Consider the following 27,499-nt stretch of genomic DNA (forward strand, 5'->3'; position numbering starts at 1 on the left):
CACCACTGGGACCAGAAAGTGTGTTATTTTATTAGCCCTTAACCCATTCTCTATTCTGTTTTGTCTCTCAAGGTTCCCTTCACATGCAATTTTTTTCCTGTCAATGCAAATTCTATTTCTAACTCAGGGACCTGTTAATTCCTACCTACAACCCCAAAGTTCTTTGGGAAACACTACCTGCTACCTTCCTCCTTTCTGAAAACCAACTACCACTTTCCTCAAAAGTAGCACTCAAACTTGTGTTGAATTTTGTTCTTTGTGGGTTTTTAAAAGCTTCTACTACAGTATTTACTGTTGAAAAATTAGAAAATATAAATAAGCCAAAAGAAAGTCATCACCCAGAGGCATTTACATACATATCCTTCAGACACATTTGTTTTTATAAAAATAGCAGCATTCTGGGGTTGCCCAGGTGGCTCAGTCAGTTGAGCATCTGACTCTTGATTTTGCCTCAGGTCGTGATCTCAGAGTTATGGGACTGAGCCCCATACTGGGCTCCATGTTCAGTGCAGAGTCTGCTTGGGTTTCTCTCCCATGCATGCTCTCTCTCCCTCTCATAAATAAATCTTAAAAAAAAACAAAGCAGCATTCTGAATCTTCATATAATAATGCCATCAAATTCCATGTCAATGCTCTCTAATGAAACCATTTAATGACTGTTTAATATTTCACTTTAAGCATAAGATATGATGTACTTAACAAATCTCCTATTCTTGTAAACGTGGGTGGTTTCCTATTTTAGGCTATTACAAAGCAATCTTGCAATGAAAATACTTTCTTAAAATACATTTATGTGTATATGTCTGATGGTTTCCTTGAGATAAATTATTAGAAATGAAATCGCTAAGCCAAAAGGCATGTGGCCCACCATCAACCCCTTTTTAGGTCTTTTTATTCATATTGCCAATTTATCCTCCAAAAAGGTTATGCCATTTTACTCTCCTTTTTATTTATGCATCATTCAAAAAAATACTTATTTTGTGCCTACTTTGTGCTAGGCACTATCCACACAATCATAATTAACGTAATAGACACAGTCCCTGCCCTCATGGAGCTTACAGTCTAAAGGAAGAGAAAGACACCCACACCCACACTATCACAAATTCTTCATTATAAGCTGAGGTAAACAAAGAAGAAAAAATACAGGGCTTTTCAAGATCACAAAAATTTTAGAAGAACTTGGTATAGCCTGAAGGTCTGGAAGGGTTTCCACAGGAAGAATGCTTCTGAGCTGGGGCTAAGGTTTTCTGATGTAAATCAGGCTGTAGAGAATCCTGGATAAAATACTCTAGGCAAAGGGAGCAGCATGGACAAAGCCCCTGAAAAGGCAAGAAACAGGACCCATCTGAAAAAACATAACGAAACAGCTCACTGTGGCTGAGGCACGGAGGTGGTGGAAAGAGTAAGGCAGGGGCCGGACCACACAAGCCCTCCAGCAGCAGTAGCAACTGGCTTCCTCCACTCTCACCAACTGCTAAAGCCAACATTTAATAATCTGGGCTACAACAGTCACATGGCCGTCAAAGCCGAAAGAACAACTGAATAATGACACAATAAACTGTCAATCAGAAAAATGGATATAAATAAACTTGACCTGAGTAAGGAATGTACTTTCAATCTGGTCCAGAACTTTCAAGCATACAGTGTTATGTCCTGTATTTTGAACAATACAAGTAGCTAAATACAACAGTTTAACAGTTGTCTAAAATATCTGCATACTCCTGGAGAGCAAAACATGAAAAAGTCCTTGACTTTAATATGTAATATGCTAAGACTAAGTCAATTAAAAAGTTTTTAAGTTTGTCAAAAGAAATTTTATAATTATATTTTATTTAATTTGGAAAACATAAATGTTACTTAGGTTCTACTCTGGAGAAAAAGGTACTCCACTGACTTTCAAAGGCAAATTTTCTTTATTCCAACTTCAATTTTCTTACAGAAACAGTCTTCCAAATAAATAAGAGTTAAAATCAGTATTTTAATATTCTTTTAAAAATCAAAAGTTTTAGAAGACATCGAGTATTCCTTCTGCAGTGTTTTTATCCATGTAGATATGCAACTATCATAATTTAAAGGACACTTTTTAGTAATTAATTAGACTGTAAGAAAAAAGTGTACAGAAAGTTTGTATTATAAAATTAAATCCCTAAGTTATCAAGGTCCTCGGTAATGGAGAGATAAAGAAGCTCAAAAGGGTCACTGCTCGGCAACCTCTCATAACTAAAGATAGCAGAATACAATCTGCTATTTGTGAAAACGAAGAAACTGCATAAAAAATATCTTTCAAATATTCCCTATAAAAACAGGGAATGCCTATTAAAATGCCATTGTTTATTCTGTATAAAATATCCCTTCTACACCTTCAAAAGCTTTTTTTTTTTTGCTTTAAGATTAAAAAAAAAAGCCAAAGATATCCTTAAGAAACACCTTCTGAAAATTATCTCAATACAAGATCCAAGTTTTCCATTATTTACTGTCCTTACTGAAATTCACCTGCATATTCCAGAGAAACTTTCTAAACTTCACTGATTAGCCTACTCCAAAGTAGAATTCTTTAGCAATACACAGTACATAAGACACAAGCTAAAACAGTCCTCACAAATATACTTTGAAATAGGTGCTTTTGAAATATAAATATATATTTCCAGACCATTATTTTTCCTGACTAAATTCTAGATTAAAATTAAAAAAAAAAAAGTGAGGTTTTCAAACCAATGATGTGTGCAGCCCATTCTCATGACACAGTCATTTAAGCTTCTCATCTGCAAAACACAATGCAATGAATTATCAAAAAGGGGGGAAAAAGAGGAGGCCTCATCTGGTTTACAATATAAAAACCATTAGCATTACAAAGCATGTACTACCACATATTAAAGGTTGCACATTTTGCTGATAATCTCTTAAATCCTCTTGATTGTAAAAGTAACATTAAGATCAACATAGAAGATCTGGAAAATATAGAAAAACAAAGGAAAAAGTATGCCTGTAACCTTACCATTCAAATGGAATTGTTAGTATTTGGGGTTTTTCCTTTCAGTATTTCTTCTATTATATACAAGTAAGTAAGTAAAAAATACATGTGCCTGCATACTTTTTCTTGAACAAAATTAGGATATTACATTTGCATTTTAATCTTTTGTCTACTTAACATGTGGCATGGTAAGTACCTCTGACTTGGTGCAGGGAGGGAACTATTTCTGACTTTTAAAATCCTCAGACATGATTTTAACAACATATTATATATAGATATATTCAAGTTGTTTCCAATTTTTTGACGTAAGCCTGTCATAAAGATACTTAAAACTTGTAACACTTCTGATTATCTTCTCAAGATGTATTTCTAGAATTACTATGTTAAAAGGAAATTTGAAATGGCCAAGAATCACCTCCCAAAAAATGCTTTGTTCTACAAGATTTTAACCTATACAAAATTCACAAAACTTATAGTTACATGGTATATATTTACAAATAAATTTTTTAAATCGTAAAAAACTAAATATCTAAAAAATCAGAAATCATAACAGGAAATAGAAACACTATTACGTTTTAGCATACACTCATGGAAAAAATAAGTTTAACTTAATACCACACTATATACTTAATTTGTTTCAAGTGAGTCAGAGAACACAGAATGTTAGTACCAGGAGAAGATGAAAAATTATCTCAAATAGTTAAGAAAATGAAAAGATCAGAGAATGGAAGGGTAAGCCCAGCACAGAAGCTTAGGACAAAGACCTTTCCTCTAATAAATTACAAATACTACAGGTCTCGCTTTCTCTCAGAAAGCAATTTAAAACCCAATTATTTTCCCCCTTCACTTTAAATCCTATTTAAATTTTCTAAACAAGAATTTTGTTATGGTAGTTCCAAGATAATCGCTAGCTCTCGAATCTCAAGAAGATTAATTTCTTAAAAGTCCAAACCTAATACTTTGAAATAAAATGCTAATGTTAGAGATTTGCAAAAGAAGATAACTTTTCTCTTTTAATACTTACTCAGCATGAGAAAGTTTTATTTCTTCCCTTTGCCTTGCAGAATAATTTAGGTTCCCCCCTAAAACACAAATAAGCATAGAACATTTTCTGAACAACTATTAAAAGTAAAATTCACACACACACACACACACACACAACACTTGCACTGGTATACCTTAAAGTAACAGAAAAAGCTATGGAAGATGAGAAAGAAATAGTTTATCTCCTGGGACCGTCCCAAGGGACTAAACTGTTTTTTAAGAATCTTTATATGATACAAATACAAATAATCACTCCTTAATGTGAGCAGTTTTTAAGTTTGGACTTATGTACTGCTTTACATCTTATTAACTGGGACACTGTATTAATATTTAATAATAGTGAAAATTAAGAGAAATTAAAGGAAATGACCTAAAATCACTTAAACAGCAGGTATATACATTTTACTAAGTACATAACAACCTTTAGGGGCAAGCTACTTAGAAAAATTAATAAGGCTAACATCAAAATCTTATACAGAAGAAAGAAAAAAGTACAAATACACTAGCAAAAGAAAAAAATCTGTAACACCTCATTCTGTATCAAACACTTTCAACCTTAAAATGCAAACTATAACTATAAATCTGTTTACTTATTTTTTTAAAACATGAGACAATAACACAGTAATGGCTTTAGGTTATTATAAAAATGCCATACTTCTTTATGCTAACATAAAAAGAACATCTAAAATTTTGTATTACAAAACTTAAGTTGAACTGGCCAGAAAGAACACGACAACGATTTTAATAAATCTGAAGTTCCAAAATACATAATTGTGTGTTACATAATGAAATGTGTTTCCATCACTATGAACTGAATGTCGTCATTACACGAACTAAAGCACTGGCCTCTAAAGAAGAATGCAGACAATCCAGGGACCCCACAAGATGATCCAGAGTGGTTTAAGAAGAAAATGTCTGAATTCTACTTACCTCGGGCACGATTCACCACATAAAGTAAGACCACAGATAAAAGTGACACTGGAAGTAAAAAAAACACAGGGTCCTTAAAAAACATGTACTTCTTCCCAATGATTCCTATGTAATCATAATTACGAAGTAAAACTTAGATAAATCTTTATTGATTGGCATTTAAAAATAAAAACACTACTCACATTATTTTCCAAAAAGCACTAAAAATTATTTACACACCATTCTTTTTGCATGGGCTACATGAGCCCAGGGATAGCAGGACCAGAAACAAAGAAGCTGAGACAGAAGAAGGGGCTGATGCACCCACAGATCATCCCTGCTGCTCTTTACTCTCCCGTTTAAGTGTTAGTCCTCTTGGTACTTCCAAAAACTCCTGCCAGCCCCCTGACTGTTTATCTTTTTACAGAGAACCAAACAGAAATAATCCTTTGAGGATTTTAAGTCTGAAAACACCATTGTTCATTTTACAAATTAACCCAACATTAGACTGTGGTCATCGTGACTCCCAGAAGCCCAGAGCCAGTGAAAAACTCAGAAAGTCAAGGCTTCCTTAACAAGTAAGGCACACTAAATTTACTTTAAGTTAATATGGCAACAAAAACATTTTTAAATGGCATAGTGTTTGGTTTAAGAACCAAATATATATGGAATTGTGGATTGAAATTAAACCACATGTTGCAGCATCAAAAACAAAAACACTTTCATGACCTAGTATTTTGAATCTACACGACCTACTTTTTAAAAACAAATATTTTTAAAATTTGATGTGCTTGCTTCTAAAATCATGAGATAATAAAATGCATTCAGGCATCTCATAACAATTATTTACAAATACATTTCAAGTATAAATTGTCTTTTATCCCTGTAAATGTAAATGATTAAATCATCACTGGGGTTTGCCATTTTAAACACAAGTTAAAGCATAAAAGGCATCTTGATATGTTATATAAGATTTTTTTTCAGATGAACACAACTATCTATATGGTGAAGCCTACTGGAGGAAAAATGCTAATTTATTTTTGTAGTTTTCAACAATTTCCTAATACTTCCTATTTTTAACCAATAAACCATTACAGGTAAACATTAAATAACAGGACCAAGAATAAAAGTAATTTAAAGTTGCCTAATGAATAAACCATGAGCACTCACACCTGAATCATACCAATGTCCACACTTCACAAGAGGGACACACTCACCACCCTTTAAAATGGTTTCACTTTATAAAGAGGATAATGTTTTCTAAAAACCATAAATATTTAAAATAGAATATGAAGCAGATTCTACTACTTTTATTTTTTTTTTTATTTTTTAAAGATTTTATTTATTTATTTGAGAGAGAGAGAGAGAGAGAGAAACAGCATGAGAGGGGATAGGGTCAGAGGGAGAAGCAGGCTCCCCGCTGAGCCGGGAGCCCGATGTGGGACTCGATCCCAGGACTCCGGGATCATGACCTGAGCTGAAAGCAGTCGCTTAACCAACTGAGCCACCCAGGCGCCCCTCTACTACTACTTTTAAAAATAGGAATCTCCTAAAAAAATGCCTGTAAATCCTCAGAGAACCAGAAAGCCACCAGGTGGGAAACTCTGATGCACAGACTAAGAAATAGTCAAATCTGAGAGATACATCTTAGGGATTTGGTTTAAAAGAGGAAAAAAGGGAACAATAACAACAAACCTAAACCTGAAAGTATAAATGAAAACATTTTGTTACACATTCAAAAAAACTGAATGTAGCCACATCACATACTTACAAGAAACACAGGCAATGAAGAAAACTTCTAAAAACAAATAGCCCCGAGTATCCAATATCATGCCAGCAATGATGGAAATGATCGCCAACCCAAGATTCTGAATGGACTGCATGCTACAATTCAAGAAATACAAAAACACATTTCAATTTCAGAAGTCTTTTTTTAAGATTTTATTCATTTATTTGACAGAGACACAGAGAGAGAGGGAACACAAGCAGGGGGAGTGGGAGAGGGAGAAGCAGGCTTCCCGCCGAGCAGGGAGCCCAATGTGGGCTCGATCCCAGGCCCCTGGGATCACGACCTGAGCTGAAGGCAGACGCTTAATGACTGAGTCATCCAGGCGCCCCTCAATTTCTAAAGACTTCACACAATTATGTAATCATAATTACGAAGTAAAACTTAGATAAATCTTTATTGATTGGCATTTAAAAATAAAAACACTACTCACATTATTTTCCAAAAAGCACTAAAAATTATTTACACACCACTCTTTTTGCATGGGCTACATGAGCCCAGGGATAGCAGGATCAGAAACAAAGAAGCTGAGACAGAAGAAGGGGCTGATGCACCCACAGATCATCGCTGCTGCTCTTTACTCTCCCGTTTAAGTGTTAGTCCTCTTGGTACTTCCAAAAACTCCTGCCAGCCCCCCTGACTGTTTATCTTTTTACAGTTACTGCTCACAGTAACAATTCACTTTAAATATTAGTATCTATAAACGACATACTATTAGTGTTAAAAGGTGTTTTTAACTATGGACGACCTGAATAGGTATTTTCATTCCATGACTGTTTCTGCTACTAGATGTTATGCTCAAAGGTAAGGGAGCCTGTCTTATTAAGTGCAATATAAGCTCAACATTTTCCTGTGGAATGAAAGTAAGAGCTAAGTGAATACCAACCATGGGTGCAGTTTCCCCCTTTTGCCCTTCGGGCCAGAGACCAGAACCCAACTTCTCACTAAGAAGCCCTCAGATAAACAGGCAGTCAATGGCAAGGTCAGAAATCACTTCTTCGGGGTTAACTTAACACCAGCTCTCTTCCTGGAGGCTTGGAGCACTTCTGTCGCCACACTAATATCACAAATAGGTTAACTGATTTTCTGGTGGTTTCCAGGCTCAGAGCTGTCCCAGAAGCCTGAAGATGACTAGATTCAGGAGACCTGGAGTTTTATATGATAATTAAATTGCTAGAGCAGAGAGAGACATGATGGTGTAAACACTTACAAGCCATACGCAGTTCCCAGTTGATGTTCAGGAACCACGAACGCCACCATTGGCCACAATGCACAGGCAAGCAACGAATAGGAGAGTCCCAGCAGACACTGTAGAAAGTGACGCAGAAAAGGGGCGGAGTCTTAACATTGACCAGAAGGTGATTTTCCTTTGACGCAGACTAGCCAGAGAGGCATAATAGCAAATATATGAACATCCATGCAAATCCTATTGCAATTATGCTAAAACTCACGTTTGACACAAAAAAGTCCTGACCTTAACGGTATCCCTCTAGTGACAAAATACACACACACTGTCTTAACCATGTTATATTATATGCACATGTAACTGACTGGGCCCAGGGTACAATCAAGGACTAAACAAGAAAATAAAGCTATTTTGCAAAAGTTACTACCAATGTTTCAGGCAAGCTAATTTTCCAATATTTATTAACTACAAATTAAGTAATCAAGGCAACATCACGCCAACAGTCCATTATCTTACCTAGGGTCATCAACACCTAACTGGAGGGCAGCGCAAAAAACTATCACCTAATGCTGACTTTTTCTTTAGTTAAAAAAGAAACTTTATGATTTAAGTTTAAATAAGATCATCTACATGTATCATATTGGCAAAGACTGAAATAGGCCCAATGCCCAACATGGCTAGGATACTAAAAACACACATTTGTGTATTATTGGTAAAACTATAAATGGGTAAGAACTTCTTAGAGAAGTTTCACAATGTCTCTTAAGATGTTCAATGTACAAAGCCTCTGCTATAGCATTTATACTTCCAGGAATCTGTCCTACAGAAATCTCACTGAGTGTAGAACAAACATCTATGCCCAAGATATTCTTTTGTTAATAGGTAAGAAATGCAGCACTTAAGCCTGTGATCTTTAAAATGACATTCTAGGCGCACTTGGGTGGCTCAGATGGTTAAGCGTCTGCCTTGGGCTCAGGTCATGATCTCCTGGGATCGAGCCCCATGTCAGGCTCCCTGCTCAGCAGGGAGTCTGCTTCTCCCTCTTTCTCTGCCTCTCCCCACTGCTCCTGCTCTCTCTCTCTCTCTCTGTATCTCTCTGTCTCAAATGAATAAATAAAAAATTCTAAAATAAATAAATAAATAAAAATAAAATGACATTCTAAAGAAAAAACCTGATGAATTCATTATCACTTTTTAACCTTCTAAGGGTCAAAGACAAAAGAATGCAAAATCATGAATCCTGGGCTGATAGACTTTTTTTTTTTTCGCCACCTATGATGGAAGAATTTTTTAAAGAAGTAGAGGAAAATAAATGGAACTAATAAGCATTATGGCTTTTATAAGACTACTTTATTTCAAATTCAATTTCAGCAATGAGATTACTGTATTAAATAAGCCAAATACAATTAAAGATACCTTATTCATTAATAATTAACATTTATTTACTTTAAAAATAGTTCTTTTGTAGAAACTGCAATCAAGACATTGTTTTTCCCACTGGCACGAGCTCTGCTATCAGAGGAGTGGAGTGTGGCTCCTGACGTGCACTTTCCAGAGTCCTCCCTGAAGCCCTGTGCCCTGCAAGCATCCACAGTGACATTACCATAGCAATCCAAGGGTTCCATAGCGTGAAGGCCAGCATGACATGGGCAGCAAGAGTGGTCACCACAGCACAAAGAACCCAGATGATGTTCTTTCCTGTTTTATCCACCAGGAGCCCAAATATCGGGGACATGGGAGCTGATATGACATATACAACACTGCCCAGAGAATATAAAAGATATTTAATGAAATGTATCACAGCTACCAAAAAAAAAAAAAAAATCCAAAAAGTCCCTAAAACCATTAGGCAAAGCAAATCCTAGCTCATTTAATGTAGCATTCTTCTAAAACGGTCATCAGTAAACAGAAATTTAAAGATTAAAGAGTAGTCCAAGGTTTCTTCAGTTTTCCATTAATGCAAAGATGGTCTCTCTGGATCAAGCACCCATATAATCTTGGTTTCACACTATGGATGTTAAGTCACATGTCTTTTTTGTCTCAGAACATTTGGTTATAATTAAAGACCCACACTATGCACACAATAAGCACTCACAGAATTAATGAAATACCTGTTAATAGCACTTGCTGCCTGGGAAGAAAATCCAAATTTTTCTATAAAGAAAACTCTAAAATAAAGAGAGAGAGAGAAAGAAATAAGCACGTTAGAGAGAACTACTCTGTTTTTATTAATTAAAGGCAAAATAAAACTAAATAAAAATAACTCTTAAATTTAGTCAACTTTTCCTTCTTGATACTGTTTTCCCCCCTTATGTAACCGTCATCTTTAAACAACTGGCGCTAAAGCTTTAGGGTTTATGTAAATATTTCACTAAATAAAATACACTGATGTTGATTTTTTTCATTTTATTATTTCTTAAAAGATTTTATTTATTTATTTATTTGAGAGAGAGAGAGGGACACAGAGAGCAAGAGCAGAGGGGAAGGACAGAGGGAATGGGAGAGGCAGGCTCCCGCTAAGCATGGAGCCTGATGCAGGGCTCAATGCCAGGACCCGGGGATCATGACCTGAGCTGAAGACAGACGCTTAACTGACTGAGCCACCCAGGTACCCTGATTTTCTCCATTTTAAATAAACAGCAAACAGTACGCATAACTTTTCAGAAAACCAAATGAATTACTACATGACGTTAAGAGTGCTTCTTTTCCTTAAAGTGGGACTGGATAAGTTCTTTGCAAGATAATGCCTAGAGTTCATTTCAAATTACTGAAAACAGTCTGAATTTAAAGGTTCTGATAACAAAGACACACCCCGATAAAAACACTCACACACTTCAAGCAGCTGCCAGTGGAAAGGGAGAGGTTAGTGATAACACAAAAAAGAATTTGATTTTGAACCCTAGCATAATTATAGTCCTAGCAAATGGAAATGTGCCCAGGCAAAATGAGCCAAAGCACTGTTTCCATTCTCAAGAATAGGCTTCCAAACAAAAGAATAAAGAGGAAATAAAAAAGAATACTAATCCAATTCAAAGCATTAAAATAAATCCATATTATGAATAAAAAACTATTAGGTATTTCATCAAAAAAATAATAAAAGTATTAAGCCAAATACTAAACCTTAAGCTAAGAAAATCAGTTATATACCAGGATGTAAAATAATTCCTGTGTAAATATAAACTATAACCAGAAAAGCAAGATTTATAGCTAAAAAAATTACATTTGTGTGATTAAAGTCTCACTATAATTTAGTCAAGAAAAATGGGATGCACGAGAATACTCACTTCCCGAGTCCGATAAAAGGGAACACTGCCACATAGTAACAGACGCAGATGATAAATATCAGCCACAGGGGTAAGGAGAAGTCCTTTACATCAGTTAACTTAATAACTTCACCTTGAAAAGAAAGGGAACAAGCTATCAGCATAATTTTGCATACCTAGGTCAAGATTATTTTTCTTTTATCATGTGATTAAACTTTGCATTCAGCGTACAAAATACTTTTCTCAGTAAATTACTGGAACATAGCTTCTGGGAAAACTTAAAATTTAGACAAGTAGAAACAGACTGGAAAATAAAAGATAAAAAAACATGTATTAAGCCTCACTGGGCTTACAACACTACATTAGGAACTTATCTCATTGAAATTACCTTCAAAGGTCTGCAATTTCCCAAAGCCCCACTTTATTTGAATTTAGACCTACCTGTTTTTCCTTGTGCTTTATGAAGGATTCTCTCTGCTCTCTGATCCAAGTAAGCAAGAACCAAGGCACAGATTAGTGAAAGAATACATGTTATACCCCCTATAATAAAAAAGAGAGAGAAAGATTTTTTTTTTAAGATTTTATTTATTTGAGAGAGAAGGAGAGAGAGAGAGAGAGCACATGAGAGGGGGGAGGGTCAGAGGGAGAAGCAGACTCCCTGCCGAGCAGGGAGCCCGATGCAGGCCTCGATCCTGGGACTCCAGGATCATGACCTGAGCCGAAGGCAGTCGCTTAACCAACTGAGCCACCCAGGTGCCCGAGAGAGAGATTTTTTAAAAGAGAACGACTGAAGGTTCCCAAGAGGCAGTACCTTACAGTAACAGCAGAAAACTTAGCAAATGAAATGGTTGGCATCTAGACACATTTAAGAAAATACTACAATTACTAAATCAGGACAGAAGGAAAGAAACAGCATGTGATAAGTACTCAACAAACAACAGTCACTCTTACTATATTATTTCCCAGTAGAAGGTTGGAGACTAGAGGGAAAAGACTAGAACATACTAGTCTAGTCTTGTAATGCAAATACAGACTTTAAGAAAGTGGATGACCCGCTAGCAAATCTGTACTAATTTCTTAACTAAATCTAAGCACTGATTATTGACAGATGCTAGAGGGAAAAAAATTATAAAAGCAAAGTCTGATTCTGCGATCATCAAATCTTCCTCTTGATTCCTTCCCGAAGTCTGTAACCCTTGCTCCTACCCTTTAGCAGCCCAAAGAGCCCCACCCTCCCACAGCACAGCCCAGCCAGGCTCTCCTTCCTTTGTGTAATCAGCATTACTCACTAATGCTGATCTCATATCATTAAAGCAAATCAGGATAAAGAGTAAATAAAGTTTACACTTCTCAAGATTTTTAAAAGAAGCTCAGTAAAAACATGAATTTTTAATTTCATAATGTGGCCTAGCTGAAAATTGCTAAAATAAAAGTCAGCAGATGTGGGTTCTACTTCTGCCACAAGCTGAATGATGCTGAACACAGAACTTAACCTCTCAGGGCTTCAACTTCTCCATCTGTAAAATTAGAGGCTTTGACTTGATGGCACAGATCTTTTCTGGTGCTAAAATTCTTTAAAATTCCCAAATTCTCCATTGTGGAGAGGACTGGAAGGAATACTGAAGAGCATCTAAGAGTAAGAAAAAGAGGTTTTAAATAAGGCAAGGGATTTGAGAGGTCAGGGAGGAAAGGAGAAAGCTCTAGATACAGGTTACCTGTTCAAGATTTCCTCTCCACTGCCCTCTAACCAAACTATACCAAGGAATTATAAGGAATAAAAGATGGCACAGAATGTTCAACTCACCATCCCACAGGTCTTTGTAGGGCTCTGCAAGTGGTCCTTTTACCCACTATGGGGGCTCAGTTACAAAAATCCACTGCTCAGAGAAAAGCACAGGTGGGAACTCCAGAAGGCCTCATATGTTTCTCAGTGATCCACCCAGCAACCAGCACAACCAAGTCTTACCTAACAGAACTTAGGGCCAGAAGGGACCTATACACTTTTAATCAAACACCTGAAATTTTACAGAGAACTACGACACAGAGGTTAACTTCCTTGTCCAAGATGACAGAACTAGTTAGAGCCAGGACTAGAACCCAGACTCCTGACTCCCAACTTAGTGGATTTCCTACATCATATCACCTCTAATTTCTGTAACGTCTTAGCTCCATAGGTATACTAATTGAATTTGATCAAAAGGAAATAATTATCCCTCTGCTATAGACTAGTAACACCTTACATGTATAAAGTCTCTGTTTTCAGAATTTTCAAACACAATCTCTTATTTGCTTATCATGACAACGCTGAAGTAGACAAGGTGGGACAAAATCCTCCATTTTAAGAAAATGGAAATAGTAACACAAACCGGGTAAAAGATTCACTATTTCTAGTTAGCTTGTCCAAGAACTTGTGAACTGTTCAGGCAAAACTATAACCAAAGTGGTCTAACCCTGATTCCAGTGTTCTTTCCTCTCTGCCACAATACTTCCTATGACATGCTTTCAGAAGATACAAAACAAGGGACATCAGGATCCACTAACCAATCATAAGTGTGACCCCAAGGGTTGTGTGACCAGCAGAACCCAACGAAGCTTCAACCTTAGAATACAGCCATCCCATGAGATTCATGTTTACCGTACTTCCCTGAAAGAAAAGGAAAAAACATTTCATTTATATATACTCTGCCTTATTCAATAAAGGATGTGAGGTGGCTAGTAGAAACAGGTAAAACAGGATCCAGATTAAACAAGAGATACATTTTTTTAAAAACACTCTCGGAAAAAACTAACAAACTAAGATAAAGCCACAGATAAGATTACTGCACCCACACACACAAAAAAATGCTAATTTATAGAAAATGCTAGTATTGAAAACAGCACAGTACATTTAGAATTTTCTAGCAACAAAAGCAAAAACGAAATGAGTGACAAAATTCACAGCGTACCTAAGAATAAAATAAACTTTCACTCAGAAAAAGCACAGCCTTTGCTTATACTTACATCTTAAAAAAAAATTCATCCTATCCATAAGAAGACAATAAAAGTTACAGAAGATAATATCCTCATTCACTTATTCATTCAGCAATTATTGAGCCCTCATTGAACCAGTCGCTGTTCTAGGTACTGGGAATATAACAAAGAACAAAACAGAAAAATCTCCAGCTTTCATAAAGCCTACATTTCAGTGGAGTAGAAGAAAAGAAGAAATATTAAATTGTGGTAAGTACTTTTAAAAATAAGAAAAAAAAAAAAGCAGGGAAGGAGAACATAAAGGGGTGGAGGACTCACTGAGATTGTGCCTTTGAGTAAAAACGTGAAGGAGGCTAGCCACGAGGTGATCTGGGGGAAGGACAGAGCCCTGAGGCAGAAGGAACAGCTGGTGCACAGGCCCTGAGAGTGCATATGGCGGCGTGCTCAAGGAACAGCAGGGACGGCAGAGTCTGGAACGGTGTAAAGGAAGAAGCCAGAACATGAGATGCGACCCCTGGAGAGGAAATGGTGGGGAAGCAGGCTACAGGTAATAATATGGACTTCTGGCTTTTATTCTTTGTGAGATGGGACGCGAAGAAGCATATGGAAGTGGCAGGACTCCATACACTTTAACAGATTTGCTCTGGCTGCTATATTCAAAAGAGACTGTAAGCGGGGATAAAGGCAGAAGCGAGGACATGCATGAGGGGGCTACTGCAAAAATCCAGAACGGAGATGATGGGTCTTGGATGAAAGTGGCTAGCAGGGGGCATGGTGAGAAGTGGTCATATTTTTTAATTTATTTATTTGACAGAGAAAGAGAGAGCACAAGCAGGGGGAGTAGCAGGCAGAGGGAAAGGGAGAAGCAGGCTCCCCGCTGAGCAGGGAGCCTGATGCGGGGCTCAATCCCAGGACCCTGGGATCATGACCTGAGCCGAAGGCCGATGCCCGACGACTGAGCCACCCAGGCGCCCCTAGAATATGGATATATTTTGATGATAAAGCTAATAGGACTTGAAATGGAAAACACATGTTGTGGCGGGGGGAGGAGTAATTTAAGATGACACCTAAGGTTTTGCCTGAGCAAATGGAAGAAAAGAGTTGCCTGTAACTGAGGATGAGAAAACTACAGCATAAGCTGGTTTGGGGGGCCATAGGTAGAAAATCAAGAGCTGGCTTTTGGCCATGTCAGGTCTGATGTGCCTACTAGACATCCAAGTGGAAATGTCAAGTAGGAAGCTGCATTATAGGGATGTGGAATTCAGGAGAAAGGCCTGGACAAGTGATACAAATTCAGGAGCAAAGATATACTATTTAAAACTTCAAAACTAGATAAGATCACCAAGGAGGTTAAGTGTCAAAAGAAAAGAGAAGATGTTCAATAACCATGCCCTAGGGCACCCCCACATTTACAAGTTCAAAAGACTGAGATGGAACTAGCAAAATAGGCCAAAGGAGTAAACAGAAAGGCAAGAGGGAAACTTCTATAAGACTGTAGTGTCCTGGAACCCAAGAGAAGAAATCAAGGTAGGGGGAATGTCAACTGTGCTAAATACTATTACTGACAGGTCAGACACTAAAGACTGACAAATGAACACGTCCTCAACAATATTCTCACAGCAAACACAGGAGCACATTTCACACAGCTATTTCTTACAAAATGTTAACCTATGGCTTTACTCAAATGAGCAATAAGGTATAAATGGAGACCTACTGATAACTTTCCTCACTATCATTGAAAATAAAAGCTTCTCAAAGACAGGGATGTTGCCTTAAAAATCCTTTAATTCTAAAATGCCTAACATGACATGGCTTAGCAAGTCCTCAATAAATATTCACTGAAATAATGAGTTTAAAAGTAACAAATTACAAATGGCAATCAAAAGGGTGCTGGACTTCCAACCCCCAGGAAGATATAAATAATAAGTGAGAAGTCCACTGCCTAAAGGTGTAATGGTAACAGATCAACTGTCCAAAATAGACAAACTCACAGCTCAGGCTACAGAAAAATCATGTAGAGGTAAAGCCAGAATCTCTATTGACCATTCTGAATATGCACAGGGACAAGGAAAGTGCAAAAACACTGAAACTCCATCTACCCCAGCAGCTCTGTAATGGAATCCTTTGGTCTCATGCATCTTACAAAGACCCTAAGCACAGAAATCAGGTCAAAGCTGAGCCGCCCTAGCTGAAGAAGAGGTGGCTGCTTGAGGTCCAGCTCACTCTACCTCCTCCTCAGGTCCTCCCATCACCCCAGTAACCTCCACCCTGCATCCTCGAAGCTGCTGAGATTCCTTTCTAAAAACTTAGGGCTTTCAAGGGCTTTCAGAACGCAGCTCAATGGATTAGAGCTAATTTGTGACCACACAGAAAAGAATCCACCAGTAGCTACAATGACGTCAACAAGATTACATCTTATTTCCTTCTTCGATAAGTTATTAGACAATGAGACCCACAAACTGCCACAGACATATCTTGACTTGCACAAGATACATAATGAGGTACTCAGAATATCCTTGTGGATAAAATTTAGACAATATGCAAAACCATACTAGCTAAGAATTACAAATTAAAGTCATATTTAGGTGTTTCCAATCAAAAATGATTTTTTAAGCAATAATAGTCTCTGCTATCAAAGCTATAATAAAAATGATCCTTTCATATCCCACAGATGGGGATGTAAACATCGCTGAGAGGATAATATGAGACTACTGTCCTAAGAAACCCTAACAAATCCTCTTGACTCAATTCCATTCCTGGTGATCTAGCTTCAGGAAACAATCAGAGATGCAGACAAGTTTTATAGTGTTACACAATAGCGCTATCTATAATGGTTGAAAAATTAGAAAGAACCTACGTGTATAAAAATCACAGAAGTGTCATATAGATTACAATTATACATTATATATTTTATATAATGAAATAGTACTTTAAAAACTTTTTGTACTGGATTTCTTCTTCCCTAAGAATATGTTACAAGCATTTTCAGGCCATTAACTAGTCTTTGGAACCTTGATTTTCAATGGCAAGGATTTTTTTTTAAAAAACCTCTATTCAGGGGCGCCTGGGTGGCTCAGTTGTTAAGCATCTGCCTTCAGCTCAGGTCATGATCCCAGGGTCCTGGGATCGAGCCCCATATCGGGCTCCCTGCTCAGGGGGAAGCCTGCTTCTCCCTCTGCCATTCCCCCTGCTTGTGTTCCCTCTCTCGCTGTCTCTCTCTCTGTCAAAATAAATAAATAAAATATTTTTATAAATAAATAATAAAAAAATAAAAAACCTCTATTCATAGTTTATGAGGAAAAAAAATCTAACAGGGTTTGGGATGGCCAAACACCTCACAGGTTGCATTAATAAAAGTATAATGTTGTTACCCTGAGTACCCTCTATCAGACCAAACCCGAAATACCACAAACACTTCCAGGTTCCAAATGCTGGGGAAAAGTACTGAGCACCTGCAGTAAGCCCAGACAGGTGGGAGCACACTGACCAGGGAACTGAAACCCATGTCATATGGCTTAGACAACCACAGGAAATGAGCATGTCTGATGAAGAACTTAAAAGCTGTCTTTATAAGCAAAGTGCTGGCACATGAAAGAGAAAACAAATGTTAATTGGAGGGCACAAGTGGGAGCAATGAGAAAAAGCTACTTGTGGAGGCAGATTTCATCTCTATGTGAGGCTGCACTTCATAAAGCTAGCTGAAGTACAGGAGCTGTCCTATCACACGCACGGTGAGCTTCCGATCACTAGAAATGTGCAAGCAGAGTCTGGAAGACTTTCATACCAGGGATGGGCAAAGAAATCAGATGAAAAAGCCTGTAAGATCCCTCCCAATGCTCAGATTCTTTGAACTAATGAATGCTCAATTAGTCTTTTTAGACTGTTTCCTAAGTGAAATAAGATTAAAAATGCCTTAAAGTAATAAGGTAAATGCTATACTATGGTCAACAGATATACATAAAAAATCAATACCTAATACAGCAAACCAAAACACACTTCATCCCATTATTTTTAAGAGATAATTACAAGATTAAATCTCTTACTTCCTGTTTGGCTTCATTAGGTTTGTCATACTTACAATTCTAGCCATACTAAGTTGGAGTCCAAATACCAAGTTTAATTCTTTGCCTTTAAACCAACTCACAGCGTATGTATTCTGGGCAACTGCTAAGGACTCCCCACCAATCCTGAAAATGAGAAAAAGAAGAAAAATTACTGCTTTTACAGAAATACCACAGTTAAAATTTTGACACCCCTCCTATCAAAAGGTGGGATCTATGTCCCCCCCCCCCCGACTCTAGGTGGGATTGAGACTGCTTCAATCAATGTAATATTGTGGAAGTGGTGCTGTGTAATCAAAGCTGAAATCTGCCTTTTCACTCAAACATTCACACTTGAAGCCTTGAGCCATCTTGTAAGAAGTCCAACTACCCTCAGTACACCATGCTATGAGAAAGCCAAGCCACAGAGAGAGGCCACATTTAGGCACTCCATCCAGCAGCGCTAGTCTTCAAGTTGTCCCAACCCCAGAACGAGACATATGAGTCAACAAGCTTTCAGATGATTCCCGCACCCAACCTTCCATGAATCTTTTGAGCTGAGGCTCCAGACATCTGGTGCACAGACAAGCCATCCATGCTGTACCCTTTTCAAATTCCTGACCCAAAAACTCCACAAGCACACCGTAACAGCTGCATGACACTGCTAAGTTTTGGGGATTGTGGTTTATAACCATGACCTATAATAAAAGGAATCTGGGTTAAATCACCACCTATGCTATATAAAATGTTCATGTGGGAAGAATGGTTCATACTTTGTGGAAACATAAAATTCACATTTTTCAGCCCAATACCTTTCATATTCCACATTTTCCTACTTCCTGGATTTTAACTTTCATTCTGTAAGTTCTACATATTGACCATTCCTCCTCTAGGCCTTCAGTCAGGAGATTCTCCTCCATATCCTAACACTGAGCCCTCCTCACTCTGTCCTAATCCAAAAATATTCCCCTTCTCTTCTACTAATCCAAACCCTATACTGATGTCAAGACCATTTCTGGTCTTTTCTGACCACCCCTCCAACCCTGGATCCCTTTCACATTGTTATATCCATTTTGTTTCCTTCTCTCTCACTTAGAGCATTTTTTAGGGTGTATCATATATATCTACATGTCCCTAGTACTTATAAAAAAGCTTAAATAAGTTATGTCATCTGCATTTCTCAAGGCAGGAAGCCCAAGGCTGGACTCAGAATGGACTTACTGAACAGACACTGAAATTCATGAAGAATCATCAGTCTATTGGTATTTTGCTCATTCAAGCCTCTTTAACAGGGTTCAAAAGGACCTGTACATTATCTACTAAGAAATAGCAAAATGTCCATAAATCACCAACCTAAAAATGGTTGGTCTACACTTTTCCAAATGAGGTTTAAATCAACCTTCAATACAACAACAACAAAAAACACCCAGGAAAAATATTTTTGGAGAACTACTTAATATTCAAACCCCAAATGGAGTTAACTATGACCACTCAAAATTGTTGCTTACTTTAAAGGAAAAGTAAGACAATAAACAGTCTTGTGTATATAGCTAGATTTCAAGGATTTGAGATAATTCTCCAGAAGAGACAGTAATATATTTTTGTGAATCTTTAATAAATTGATAGGTAAACAGTAATATATTAGGATGAATGAAATTATGTATAACTTACCCAAACACAAACCTTCCAAATTCCATCAGCCAAAAAGCATTAAATATTCCACCCAGAGCAAAAATCACCTACAATGTAGAATATAAATGTAGAATCAATGAAAAAGTAAACTTAAAAAGTATTCAAGAGAAATAAGTAACTTACAATGAATCACAACTTCTATAATAGTTTGAACATTCCTTCTTAGTAAATCTGTGAAATTTAAATATTAATGTTCATCTATCTCAAGGCTTAAAATGGACTATACATTAGCTACCTGGGCATTTGTGGACCCTGCTTAATTAAGTCAGGCATTCAATAAACACATTTTTGCTGGTGGAATCAGACAAGAATTCAAAAGTCGCTGTTACATAATCAATGAATGTTTTGGACTTTCTTACCTGTCCAATGCAAACAAAGCAGCTAAAAATAATGGTGCCCCATCTGTGAGAGAGAGAGAGAGAGAGAGAGAGAGAATGAATTAAGACTATGTCACCAAATCCTTCAGTAATTCTTTAGTCTTCTTTGACCCCTAGACCTCAGTCTTTGACCCCTAGACCTCGGTCTTTGACGCCTATATATTCCCTCCAAGGAAAGAAAAATGAAGTGCCGGTCTGCCTCTAAAGGCAGCAGCTTTCCCAGGCTAAACGTTAATCAGTAGAAGTCCTGACTTCTGAGGGGATTCCAGAGGCTTCAGTAATGGCATATTTTAGCTTAAACCATTATCATCTCTTAAACAAACAAAACTTGTTAAATAATCTTCAAGAAGTTCCCAGGGTTCCTACTCAAAAACCGACATTCTTGGGGCGCCTGGGTGGCTCAGTCAGTTAAGCGTCCAACTCTTGGTTTCAGCTCATCATGATCTCAGTGTGGTGAGACGGAGCCCGACATCAGGCTCTGAGCTCAGTGGGGAGTCTGCTGGAGGTGCTCTCTCTCTCCTTCTGCCCCTCCCCCGCATGCACATGGACACTCTTTATAAAATTACTATTAAGAGTTTAGCATTTATTCCAAGATTAAATAATTTTAAGTGGTTATAATTCCCGATAACTAAAAACTTTTTATTTTATTGATTTTGGGTTTGTTTTTTTTTTACTATAGTTGATACAGTGTTATAATACTTTCAAGTACACAACATAGTTATTTGACAAGTTTATACGCTATGCTATGTATAAGTGTATACATACACTTATATGTATGTATACATACATATACCACACCACAAGTGTGGCTGCCATCTGTCATCATACAACACTATTACAATATCATTACCTATATTCCCTGTGCTGTGCCTTGTATTCCTGTGACTCATTCATTCCATAACTGAAAGCCTATATTTCCCAATCCCCTTCAACCATTTTGCCCATCCCCGTATGCCCTTTCCTCTAGCAACCATCAGTTCATTCTGTATATTTATAGGTCAGATTCTGTTTTTTGCTTATTCTTTTGTTTTGTTTTTAGATTCCACATATGAGTGAAATCATATTGTATTTGTCTTTGTCTGAACTTATTTCACTTAACATAATAACTATTTTTAAAAGGACAAATATCAACCAAGTTATCTGCCTACTCACACATTCTATACTTCAAATATCTGATTAATGTTTCCCCAGAGTAATAAAACGCCAGTATTAAAAGAGTCCTTAAAGATTCTACGAGTAAACCATACTTCTGAAACTCAAATCCCTCTCAAGATCCTTATGAAATGGCCATCCCTCACTCTACTGAAATGTTCTCTAGCAACTAGAAAACTTCCTGTGGTCCCAAGGCAAATCATGGCCCCTCATCAAACTGACCAAGCAAAGTCTTCATCATACTAAGTAGAATCTGCCCCGCTGAAGTTTCAAGCTAATCCCATCCCTTCAGACCAAGCAAAATAAATTTAATTCCTCTTTTATACTTAACCCTTCAAATTTTTAAGTCCCCGAGTCTAAACACTTTCAGTTTCTTCAATCCTTTTCCATCAGACATGGCTGGAAGATGCTTCATCATTTTTCCCTCTGCCTTCTGAAAATATTCCCAGACTGCATCCCTCTTTAAGTCTCCACTAACAATACATACACAACCATAAGGATAAAAAATGACAAAGCTTATAATGTTATTCCTCCCTCGGGCTCTCACAGAAGTGGCCACAAAAAGTTCAATGCCCAAGGGTAGAAAGAGAAAATCTCACTGGGGCTGAGAGAGATAAATACTATATATGTGCCAAATACTATACATCTATCTCTTTCAATCCTTGTAACTACCTTGTAAGGCAAGAATTATTACCATACTTTACCAACAAAGAAACTAAAGCTCAGGAAGCTAGGAACAGCTCAGAATAGGACGTTGAGTAAGTGGCAGCAATGGGATTCAGACCCTGGTTTGCCTGATCCCAAGTGAGGACATTATTTACACTTTTAGATAACTGAGTTACCATATTCCATGAATAGCATTTACTAGTCCCAACCTTAACTGAAATACCAACCAAGTTTCAAAAGCCAATTCCAGGAATATATAAAAACCATAAAAAAAAAAAAAAAAAAACTAATGTAGATTATTACAGTCAATACAGAGTTTTATTCAGTTCTTTATAGAAATACCTTAATCTAGTTCTGTGCTTTCCTAATAATATTTTACCCATAGGTGAGATGTTTTTCAAGCTTACCGTATTCCAAATACTCGGTCTATCAAAAAGCCACCAAAAAAACACAAAACTACATTGGGCCAAGAATACCAGGCATACAGCAGCATGAATTTCGTCGTATTCACCTGCATATCCTATATGGGAAGAAAATAAAACTATTTTTTTTCCAAACAGTTAAGTTTAGCAACAAATCAAAACATTCTTTTTGTGTAGGACAGGAGTTTCTTAATCATTTGTGGTCACTAAATGCTTTGAGAATTTCATGACAGCTATGGCCCCTGCCCCAGAAAAATGGTCACACCTGGGATCCCTGGGAACTTCCTGGGTCCACATGCCTTTCAGAGGCTTCATCTAATCATCAATTAGATCCCCCATTACTGGAACCATCTCCCTCTGCACTCACCTGTATCTTCTACATTCTTATTCCCATTATACCATGTGCATTGGTGTTCCCCCCCACATGGCAAAAGATAATCTTAGCCCATCCCTACGTTCCCCCCACTAAATCCTACCTTCTTTCCCTTTCATTCTAGAATGTGAAGGGCCAATCTGTTTCTTCCTGTCCAAAGGTAAAAACCTTAAAAAGCAAAAACTATCTAAATACACAAGAAACTATAAATATCAAATATATTTTTACAAAACCAGACTAAAAATACTGACATGGAGAATCCTCAGCAGTCAGCATTCACATTTAAAAAATGGAAAAACAATAAAAAAGACATATTTAAAAAAGCAAAAAGCTATCCTACAGAATCATTTGTCATTCAGATGATTACACAATTGGAGTGAATTGCAAACAAAAATCTGCTAATACTTTTTGGTAATTCTGTGGAAACAGCAATTATTTAAAGTGTAAAACACTAGTCACAAGTGCTATAAATGAATTCTTTGTGGTCACTCATTCCAACTCAAGAACACTCCTTACTACATATGGATTTTACTACAGATGTTAAAATGGATTCAACGGACAGTATTTCAGACTAGGCAATCTGAGACCTGATGATGCCTCCCTCAACAGCTATCCCTACTCCAGAGAAAGTAAAAAATCAACTTACCCTTTTAACCTGAGTCTGAAGGGCAGCAGGATTATCATAGCAAAAATAGCTGCCTAGGATAAGGAAGAACAAACATTTTATAAGTGATAATACTGCCCATATAGAAGTTTCAGGTTACAAATATTATTCAATTGGTGATTTTCAATGTTTATAGGAGGCGCTCCAGGACTGACACCCATGGACCACCTCCCTTCCACTAATATTTTCTAAGTTGTAGCCAAATAATGCAGAGAAAACATGCCGTATCATTTACAAATTACTTTTGTGCATATACAGCAAATACTGGGAACCTAGATTAAGAATAAACATTGTTAAAATGTCTATCCTGCCCAGAGCAATTTACACTTTCAATGCAATCCCTATTAAAATACCATTGGCATTTTTCAAATAGCTGGAACGAACAATCCTAAAATTTGTATGACACCAGAAAAGACCCCAACCACCAAGGGAATGATGAAAAAGAAAAACAAAGCTGGGGGCATCACATTGTCTGATTTCAAGCTATATTACAAAGCTGTGATCACCAAGACAGCATGGTATTGGCACAAAAACAGACACAAAGACCAATGGAACAGAATAGAGACTCCAGAAATGGACCCTCAACTCTATGGTCAACTAATCTTTCACGAATCAGGAAAAAATATCCAATGGAAAAAAGACAGTCTTTTCAATAAATGGTGCTGAGAAAATTGGACAGCTACATATAGAAGAATGAAACTGGACCATTCCCTTACACCATACACAAAGATAAACTCAAAATGGATGAAAGACCTCAATGTGAGACAGGAATCCATCAAAATCCTAGAGGAGAACATAGGCAGTAACCTCTTCGACATCAGCCACAGTAACTTCTTTCAAGACACGTCTCCAGAAGCAAGAGAAACAAAAGCAAAAATGAACTTTTGGGACTTCGTCAAGATAAAAAGCTTCTGCACAGCAAAGGAAACAGTCAACAAAACTAAGAGGCAGCCCACGGAATGGGAGAAGATATTTGCAAATGGCATTACAGATAAAGGGCTGATATCCAAAATCTATATAGAACTTTTCAAACCCAACACTCAAAAAACAAATAAGCCAGTCAAAAAATGGGCAGAAGACATACAAATGGCTAACAGACACATGAAAAAATGCTCAACATCATTAGCCATCATGGAAATACAATCAAAACCACAATGAGATACCACCTTACACCAATCAGAATGGCAAAAATTAACAAAACAGGAAACAACAAATGTTGGCAAGGATGTGGAGAAAGGGCAACCCTCTTACACTATTGGTGGGAATGCAAGCTGGTACAGCCACTCTGGAAAACAGTATGGAGGTTCCTCAAGATGTTAAAAATAGAGCTACCCGATGATCCAGCAATTGCACTACTAGGTATTTACCCCAAAGATACAGATGTAGTGAGAAGAAGGGCCACATGCACCCCAATGTTCATAGCAGCAAAGTCCACAACAGCCAAACTGTGGAAGGAGCCGAGATGTCTTCAACAGATGAATAGATAAAGAAGATGTGGTACATTTATACAATGGAATATTATTCAGCCATCAGAAAGGATGAATACCCACCATTTGCATCGACATGGGTGGAACTGGAAGGGATTATGCTAAGTGAAGTCAGTCAAGCAGAGAAAGACAATTATCACATGGTTTCACTCACATGTGGAACATAAGGAATAGCACGGAGGACCATAGGGGAAGGGAGAGAAATCTGAAGGGGGAGAAATGAGAGAGGGAGAGGAACCATGAGAGACTATGGACCCCAGGAAACAAACTGAGGGCTTCAGAGGGGAGCGCAGTGGGGGGTGAGGGTAACAGGGTGATGGGTATTAAGGAGGGCACATGTTGTGATGTACACTGGGTGTTATACATAGCTAATGAATCACTGAACACTACATCAAATACTAATGATGTACTATACAGTGGCTAACTGAACATAATAAAAATTAAATAAAGAAGTTAGGGCGCCTGGGTGGCTCAGTTGGTTAAGCGACTGCCTTCAGCTCAGGTCGTGATCCTGGAGTCCCGGGATCGAGTCCCACATCGGGCTCCCTGCTCAGCAGGGGGTCTGCTTCTCCCTCTGACCCTCTTCCCTCTCGTGCTCTCTGTCTCTCATTCTCTCTCAAATAAATAAATAAAAAATCTTAAAAAAAAAAAAAAAAAAAAAAGAAGTTAATCAACAACTAATTGTCATTTCACTTTCATTATGCTTCATAGGTCTTTTTTTTTTTTTTTAGCATCTTCATGCAGCTATATTTTCCTTATTTGAAGCTACCAAAACACACACACACTAAAGATTTCACAAACATCCCCAGCAGTTTCCTAATAACGTAACCTGAGGTCACCACTTACCATGAGAGCACAGGAACAGAGTTTAACTACTCTGAATGAATATTTGAAACAATAATCTAGCTCTACAAACGGAATACCCAAGATCAAATACTGTAGTGAATACAGCATCAGGACTGAAAAAAACAGAGTTCTAAAAGATTAAAACATGATGATAATGTCTGTTGGGGGTAAGAAAGAAATGTAGAGAGGTTTGACATTCATGCACTCATATTTTTTTTAAGATTTTATTTATTTGACAGAGAGAGACAGTGAGAGAGGGAACACAAACAAGGGGAGTGTGAGAGGGTGAAGCAGGCTTCCCGATGAGCAGGGAGCCCAATGCGGAGCTCCATCCCAGGACCCCGGGATCATGACCTGAGCAGAAGGCAGATGCTTAACTGACTGAGCCACCCAGGCGCCCCATGCACTGACATTTAAAGTAATTTAACTGACAGGGACGCCTGTCAGTTATATTTATGCCATGCATAAAGCTATTGGATAGGCATCATCTTTCCACAAAGTGTGGGGGAAGGAGTGAACAAAGAGTTGCAAAGAAACTAAGCCCAAAGCATCCTTCATGCCTGTTTACATATTCCAGCAGCAGCATAAAGTTATCCACCATAATGTTCCTAAACTTGTTGATTACACAGGTTCTAGCGAGCGCCCTGAAAAACTCATTGTGACCTCCATACCATACCAAACGGACATTAAATTGCTGCTGAATACATCAGTTGCAGGAATACAAGCAGATGTTTTAGAAATTACCTCACGAAACTGTTTGCGGAGTCATCAGATTTCCTAACAAACCAAATACCGCCAAGACTACCACGAGTCCAGTATGGTTACTTCACTAGTGGCAGAGCGGAAGAGTAACAGAACACATCTACTCACTGAAGCTATCAGTAAGGCACATTGATGTATTTACCCAAAGACGATGAGAAACATAATAGACTGCTTACGTATTAGTCATCTAAGGGGGGGGGGGGATAGTGCTTAGAGGTGGGTAGTTCAATCTTTCTGAATTCCTTCTTAACAATATATCGACAGGAGCTTTAAGAAATAGGAATTCCTTCACCTCTATGGCCCCAGGCGGCGAGCTGCTAGCCTCCGGGACTTCTTGGAGGGCAAAAGAGAGGAACAAAACTCGCCCAGCTCAGTCCCCTGACCTCCACCTCCAAGACGCCGAAGGGCTAGCAACGTCCACAGGCTTCAATGGAGTCCCGAAAGGGGGAAAAAAAGGAAGCTCAGGAGCTTAAATCAGAAGCTGCACGGAGGCCGCGTGGCAGCTCTGAGCTCAGTGCGGATCTCGGAAATCCCAGAGAAAATCAGAAATTTCTGGATTATCAGCCCCACCCTACCCCACCCCACCCCACCCCACCCCACCCCACCCCACCAGGCCAGATGCTCACCGAAGCCTAGGAAGCACATCAGCAAAAGCACCAAAAGCCGGTGCGCCAGGCGACTAGGGTCGCAAAGGGCCGGCAGCGCTCCGGGGACAGCCGAGACGGCAGGGGCACCTCTGCCAGCCTCATCGGGGCCGCCTTCCAGCAGTGCCCGAGCTTCCTCATCGTCCTCTTCCATTGGGTCGGGGGAAGACCGGGACGCGAGAATGTTGACTTGGAGAGAAAACTATGCTGCCGGAGCCCGGGGAAGAATGTGCTCACGTGGCCGC

General features: G+C 38.1%; 1 protein-coding gene across 4 annotated transcripts; it reads right to left on the reverse strand.

Annotated features, from left to right (window-relative positions):
• Window positions 1-541: 541 nt before the first annotated feature.
• On the reverse strand, window positions 542-27,499 carry MFSD1 (major facilitator superfamily domain containing 1). 4 transcript variants are annotated; one of them, XM_032408351.1, is made up of 16 exons: window positions 27,237-27,499; window positions 23,498-23,550; window positions 22,464-22,576; window positions 20,221-20,263; window positions 19,841-19,908; window positions 18,208-18,316; window positions 13,701-13,803; window positions 11,601-11,699; window positions 11,181-11,292; window positions 10,008-10,064; window positions 9,500-9,656; window positions 7,921-8,018; window positions 6,696-6,808; window positions 4,946-4,993; window positions 3,996-4,053; window positions 542-2,762 (listed from the first exon to the last, which is right to left on the reverse strand). In XM_032408351.1, exons 1-16 carry the CDS (start codon window positions 27,406-27,408, stop codon window positions 2,759-2,761), a joined length of 1,407 nt encoding a protein of 468 aa, XP_032264242.1. In that variant the 5' UTR covers window positions 27,409-27,499; the 3' UTR covers window positions 542-2,758. The 4 variants fall into 4 exon arrangements, with proteins under 4 accessions (XP_032264242.1, XP_032264243.1, XP_032264245.1 ...); XM_032408352.1 differs by lacking the exon at window positions 542-2,762 and having other exon boundaries at window positions 3,992-4,053; XM_032408354.1 differs by lacking the exons at window positions 542-2,762; window positions 22,464-22,576 and having other exon boundaries at window positions 3,992-4,053; window positions 23,498-23,546.

Source organism: Phoca vitulina, unplaced genomic scaffold (genome assembly GCF_004348235.1).
Source record: "Phoca vitulina isolate PV1807 unplaced genomic scaffold, GSC_HSeal_1.0 scaffold10, whole genome shotgun sequence".
NCBI classification, from domain to species: domain Eukaryota; kingdom Metazoa; phylum Chordata; class Mammalia; order Carnivora; family Phocidae; genus Phoca; species Phoca vitulina.

Bases quoted from the DNA above. Each gene is read 5' to 3' on its own strand.
- MFSD1 (XM_032408351.1), bottom strand. From the start codon at position 27,408: ATGGAAGAGGACGATGAGGAAGCTCGGGCACTGCTGGAAGGCGGCCCC. The intron at 22,577-23,497 runs GTAAGTTGATTT...CTTCCCATATAG, and splicing joins TTCAGACTCAGGTTAAAAGG to GATATGCAGGTGAATACGAC. The intron at 4,054-4,945 runs GTAAGTAGAATT...TTTGTGTTTTAG, and splicing joins TGTGGTGAATCGTGCCCGAG to GGGGGAACCTAAATTATTCT.